Raw genomic sequence first — 6,185 nt, 5'->3', positions numbered from 1 at the left:
ATTTAAGGTTTCTTGAAATTTAGTTAACCTTTATTCTCATTCATTTTAAATGACGAATGAATCAACATTATTTTGAATATGATTTCTGGATTATGTTTCGAGAAGATAGTTGAGAATATCAAACTTATATTCTAAATATGATTATATAAGATTTAAACATGGACAATACAACTTATACTCCATCAGTCGACAATTGATCTGTCACACACACACATATGTACATATATATATAGATGGATATTCCAAGAACAAAAAATTGAATACTGAAAGGCAAAAGCTGATCAGATTCTTTGAACTAATGTAAACCCTTTTAATATATACTTCTTAACTTTGATTAATGTTTCCTTTTTCTCAAACACTCCCACTCCATATGTAAGAAAAAAGTACTTGAAGCTTAACTGTTTTTCCACTTCTGGAATGAACACTATATGTTAGCTTTCCTTCTCTTTTAGATTTTAATAAAACATAATGACCATTATCTGACTTCTTTGGTTTCATGAGATTTTTATTTTTAGCCAATAAAAATATTGGTGGTCAATAGCAACAATGCTCGCACCTATTGCAGCAAAGCTTGGATTGCCTATGTTACTCGTGGTTCGTGCTTTCATGGGTGTTGGTGAGGTAAGTATTCTAAGCATTGCAGATTAACATTTATCGTTCCTATGAGTTTTTCTTTGGAATGCTGTTATCATCAGGATGTCCCTAGGTTATAATGTTTTGTTGCGAACTTAGTCACAACGAATTGCGCTTTGCCAGTTTTCTGTTGAATTCAGCCAGATCACTTTCTAACAGGGTGTTGCGATGCCTGCTATGAATAATATTCTGTCAAAATGGGTACCTGTGTCAGAGAGGAGTAGATCGTTGGCATTGGTTTACAGTCGGATGTATATTGGATCCGTAACTGGTCTATCATTTTCGCCAATTTTGATCCATAAATTTGGCTGGCCATCCGTCTTCTTTTCATTTGGTTCTCTGGGTACAATTTGTTTCACTTGGTGGCTCAGCCAGGTCAATTCTTTACTAGTATATGATTTGGTTGCAAATTTTCAATTTGCATTTAAATTGATACGTTTTTTATCGCAAGAAATTATTCTGCCATCAATTGCTTACCCATTTGGTTTTGACAAGGAGTACTGGATGTAGGCATACAGCTCACCACTTGAGGACCCCCAGTTATCGCCTGATGAAAAGAAGCTAATTCTTGGCAATAGTAAAGTGATTGAACCTGTAAAGTAAAGTCTATACCATGGAAATTGATATTGACAAAAAAACCAGTATGGGCTCTGATAGTGTCTCATTTTTGTCACAACTGGGGAACTTTCATCTTTCTTACATGGATGCCAACCTATTATCACCAGGTATATATTTAATTATTTTCGATCAAAGGTAGTAGTACAATACTAGGTAATAGTACGATACTGATTTAATTTGGGAAAAAAAGTAAGTCTAAAGTTGTTACTAACAAAGACTGCTGTTTTGGAATTCCTGGGTAGTGATATCAGTGCGCTGATTTTGGGAGTTGTTCCTTGCTTTTGTTGACAGTCATTATAGGAAGTCTGATTATAGCTACAGCTCAAGAATCCACCCGTCAGCTGTGATCCATCCAAATTATGTTGATTATCCATGTATGCAGTATTCTTGAATTTAATAGTAAACTCAATTAGCATATATTTTGTTGAAATAATGCTTGTGCAGATTGTCCTAGAACCGGAAGAGAGTTTGATTAGGCCATATGATCTTTTACAAAAGGTTGGGGATACACTTGGAGGAATGATAGCATGGCCTTGTCATTTGGTATGATGTTCAACTTTTCAATTAACTAGTATTTATTGTTATGTTCGTCATGTTAGTATCTTTTAAAACCAATATCAATTACGTTTGCAGTTGACAGTTAATGAGGAAGATTTCTACTAGGTGCATCTGGATAAAAAATAATTTTCCAGTTTATCATTTGGTATGATATTCACTTCATTTGGTATGATATTCACTAGTTTGAATTAAATTTTAATCTCTTTATTTTGTGCTTCTTTAATTTTATTTCATTCATACAAATATATGAATTTTTATTGTAGGTGACAAGAATATTGGATTTTGCTTAAGATGAGATAGTTGAATAATGAAGATGCGTCACAAGTTTTCTTATGTTTTGCTTTACAAGACTTAATTGTTTGTTAGTTCTTAAACTAAATACATTTGGTACATTTGTTGGGATATAGATGTTTTTCGAGATAACAAATTTGTCAGTCTTATACATTAATGATTACAAAATTAATGACAATTATTTATTAGCAATTTAATTTCTATTTTAAAATTTTGTATTTGTATTTATGTTAATTTGCTATATCTTTGAATATTATATCATGAAAATATTGAAAATCGATGACATTTCATAAAATGTCATTTTTTATGTCACAATAGAACATTAAATCATGTACATAAAAAATGTCATTTTAAAACTCATATAGAGACATTTCAAAAAGTCATTATAAACAACTATTAATGACAATTTTCAATATCCTTATATACTAGTATAGAAGACATTAAGTGTCATTACAGATTACATAATGAGACATTTTAAATTAACCTTATAACATATCATTAGTGACATTTTTTATTGTCAATATAAATAATATACACGACACTTTTAGTTGTCATTATAAATTATGTTAACTGCATATAAATTTGTCATTATTGCTATAATAACAAGGCATGTATAAATGTCTTTAAAACATGATTTTTCCTGACATTTAAAATTTTCATTATATGAATAATTAATAACACGTATGAAGTTATCATTAACATCTTATAATGACATTAAAAAATGTCAGGAAGTTTAAGACGACATTGGAATAGACGACATTTGTTGGAGGTGTCACTAAAACTTAAATGTCACTAAATATTGAATATGATGACATTTATGAATGTCACCATAAGCATTTATTCTTGTAGTGTGTATCAATATTCTTTCATTATACTTATTATCAAATTTGAGTTTTAAAAGTGTAAAATCAATTATCAGTTGAATCTAATTATGTAATACTTGTAACAATTTAGGTATCACATTTTTATTTCACGGATCTCATCATCAAAGGTCACTCAATATTGACTTCAAATTATATATTTTGACATATCAAATAATCGAATTTGAGTATTTAAATAGTAAAATCAAGTATTTGGGAATTCGTATTAGGTATTATTTGTATTAATTTAGGTATCACATTTTTACTTCACGAATGTCATCATCAAAGACAACTTAATATTAACTTCAAAGTATATAATTTGACATCCTCAAATAGTTGGATATAAGAATTTAGGGAGTAAAATCAAGTATTTGCGAACTCGCATTAAATACTCTTTGTACCAATTTAGCTACCATATTTTAACTTCACAAATTTAGATACTCTTCGTATCAATGCATCTTCCATGGAAATATCAACACTTGGTGATATTACGTTGCCTATTCGAATATCCAGTATTTTAATACATATTGTGAGTATCTTATTCAAGATATAAAGTATTTGCAAACTCAAATTAGATATTTCTAAAATAAAACTAAGTATTTTAAAATTTCAATACTTAGTTGAGAATTTGTTTTTGTTTTTTGTTTTTACAAAAAAAAATTAAATGAGATGAATATATCATCCAAATGCATCTTCCAAGAAACGATAAATACTTGGTGAGCTTACGTTCCATATTCGAATATCCAGTATTCTATTACATATTATGAGTATCTCTTATACTAAATCAAATATTTTTAATCTCAATTAGGCACTTCTCAAATAAAAATATGTACTTTAGAATTTCCATGCTTAGTTGGGAATTTGTTTTTTCTTTTACAATTTTTTTTAAATGAGATGAATATGTCATCCAAATACTTATTATATGGAAATATCAATACTTGGTGAACTTACGTTGCATATTCGAATATCCAGTATTTTAATACATATTGTGAGTGTCTCATTTACAAAATCAAGTATTTGCAAACTCAAATTAGGTACTTCTCAAGTAAAAATAAATACTTTAAAATTTTCATGCTTAGTTGAAAATTTGTTTTTTTTATATAAAAAAAATATTAAATGAGATGAATATGTCATCCAAATGTATATTCCATAAAAATACCAACACTTGGTGAACTTACGTTGCTTATTCGAATATCTAGTATTCTAGTACATATTGTGAGTATCTCATTTACGAAATCAAGTATTTGCTCAAATTAAGTACTTCTCGTGTAGGGAGTAAAATTAAGTATTGATAGACTCAAATAGATACTTTTTGTACTAATTTAGGCATCACATTTTAATTTCAAAAATGACACATAAAAAATCACTCAATATTACTTGAAACTATATTCTTTTATATCCCAAAATAATCGAATTTGAGTATTAAAAAGATAAAATCAAGTATATGTGAAATCAAATTAGGTACTATTTGTACCAATTTAGGTAGCACGTTTTTTATTCACAAATATTATCATCAAAGAACATTCAATGTTATCTTCAAACTATATATTTTTACATGCTCAATCGAATTTGAGTATTTAAACGGTAAAATCAAGTATTTGTGGACTCAAATTATGTATTATTTGTATTAATTTAAGTATCACATTTTTATTTCACGAATATCATCATTGGTGTCAATTAATATTAACTTCAAATTATATTTAGGCATCCTCAAATTATTGTATATGATTATTTACGGGGTAAAATCATGTATTTATAGACTCTAATTAGATACTCTTTGTACCAATTTAAGTATCACATTTTAAATTCACAAATGACACCATCAAAAGTCACTTAATATTACTTGAAACTTAAGTATTTTATTAAACATTTGAAGTATTCAAATAGCCAAATCAAATATTTGGAACCCTAAAATAAGTATTTTATCGATCAAAATAAATACTTTTTCTAATTCAACAATGAGTGAGAAACTATGTTTTTTAAAAATTAGATGACATGAATAAGTAATCTTAATGCATTTTCAATGAAAAGACCAACAATTATTGAATTTATTATTCTAACTCGAAGATCCAGTATTTTCTTACACATTTGGATTATTCAAATAGTCAAATCAAGCATTTGAAACTCCAAAATAGGTATTTTGTAGGTCAAAATAAATATTTAATTTTATTTCAACATGAGTGATGACCTATGTTTTTTCTAAAAAAATAAAATGACATGAATAAGTCATCCTAATGCATTTTTCATGAAAAGACTAACAATGAGAGAATTTATGGTGAATGCTCGAAAATATAGTATTTTCTTATATATTTGGAGTATTCAAAGTGCGAAATCAAGTATCTGAAACCCCGTAATAGGTACTTTATATATCAAAATATGTATTTAATTTTATTCCATGATAATTGAGAAACAAATTTTTTATAAATTATATTTTAAATGGAGAAGATACATGTAATTTTTGTGACTAAAATAATATATTTATTTAAATAATAAAGGGTAAAAATGTAACTTTTGCTTTGTGAGGAGTTAAAACTAAAAGCATAGATTTGCCAGGTACTGATTTCTAAAAAATTATGACTAGGTACTGATTCTTAATTGAAAGATGGGCAGATGTATTTTTTTGGAATTTACCGTAAAATAAATCAAAGTACAATTAGAATTATAACATTCACAAAAACTATTGTCCGGTGGTCTCATGAGTCAATTTTAAGAAACGAATATTCTATTTGAGTCACTCACCAAAAAATATTTTATTTTATGCCAAAAGTATTTTTATTATTGTAAATATGTGCATGGTTGACCCGTCTCACGAAATAAAAAATCCATAAACTATCTCAAAAAGGACCTACGCTCTATAACTTTTATAGATTAAAAGTGTATTACTATCATTGAAAATAGAGTGAGTCTCATGTGAGACCGTCTCACGGATCATAATCTGTGAGACGGGTCAACCATACTCATATTCACAATAAAAAGTAATACTCTTAGTATAAAAAATAATACTTTTTTCATTGGTGACCCAAATAAGAGATCCATCTCACAAATATGATCCGTGAGACCGTCTCACACAAGTTTTTGCCTTGAAAATAAATAGCATAACAAATTACGCAAGAATAACACATGTTTACTACTTTTACTAGGTAATTTTGAAATTTCATTAATCTATTTTTAAAAAAAAAACATCAATGAACATAAATAATGAATTATTTTATCTAATCACGATCT

At 27.8% G+C, this 6,185-nt stretch overlaps 1 protein-coding gene across 3 annotated transcripts; it reads left to right on the top strand.

Annotated features, from left to right (window-relative positions):
- Positions 1 to 516: 516 nt before the first annotated feature.
- On the top strand, positions 517 to 2,294 carry LOC140833769 (sodium-dependent phosphate transport protein 1, chloroplastic-like). Of its 3 annotated transcripts, none has more exons than XR_012118564.1 (6): positions 517 to 621; positions 793 to 1,358; positions 1,543 to 1,625; positions 1,696 to 1,794; positions 1,885 to 1,954; positions 2,073 to 2,294. XR_012118564.1 is itself a non-coding variant. In XM_073198156.1 (6 exons), exons 1-3 carry the CDS (start codon positions 547 to 549, stop codon positions 1,234 to 1,236), a joined length of 384 nt encoding a protein of 127 aa, XP_073054257.1. In that variant the 5' UTR covers positions 523 to 546; the 3' UTR covers positions 1,237 to 1,358; positions 1,696 to 1,794; positions 1,885 to 1,954; positions 2,073 to 2,294. The 3 variants fall into 3 exon arrangements, 2 of the variants coding, with proteins under 2 accessions (XP_073054257.1, XP_073054256.1); XM_073198156.1 differs by lacking the exon at positions 1,543 to 1,625 and having other exon boundaries at positions 523 to 621; positions 793 to 1,008; positions 1,144 to 1,358; XM_073198155.1 differs by having other exon boundaries at positions 523 to 621; positions 793 to 1,008; positions 1,144 to 1,625.
- The last annotated feature ends 3,891 nt before the right edge of the window (positions 2,295 to 6,185 follow it).

This window comes from Primulina eburnea, chromosome 6 (assembly GCF_022965805.1).
Source record: "Primulina eburnea isolate SZY01 chromosome 6, ASM2296580v1, whole genome shotgun sequence".
Taxonomy (NCBI): Eukaryota; Viridiplantae; Streptophyta; class Magnoliopsida; order Lamiales; family Gesneriaceae; genus Primulina; species Primulina eburnea.
This window is presented reverse-complemented; position numbering and strand designations above follow the sequence as displayed.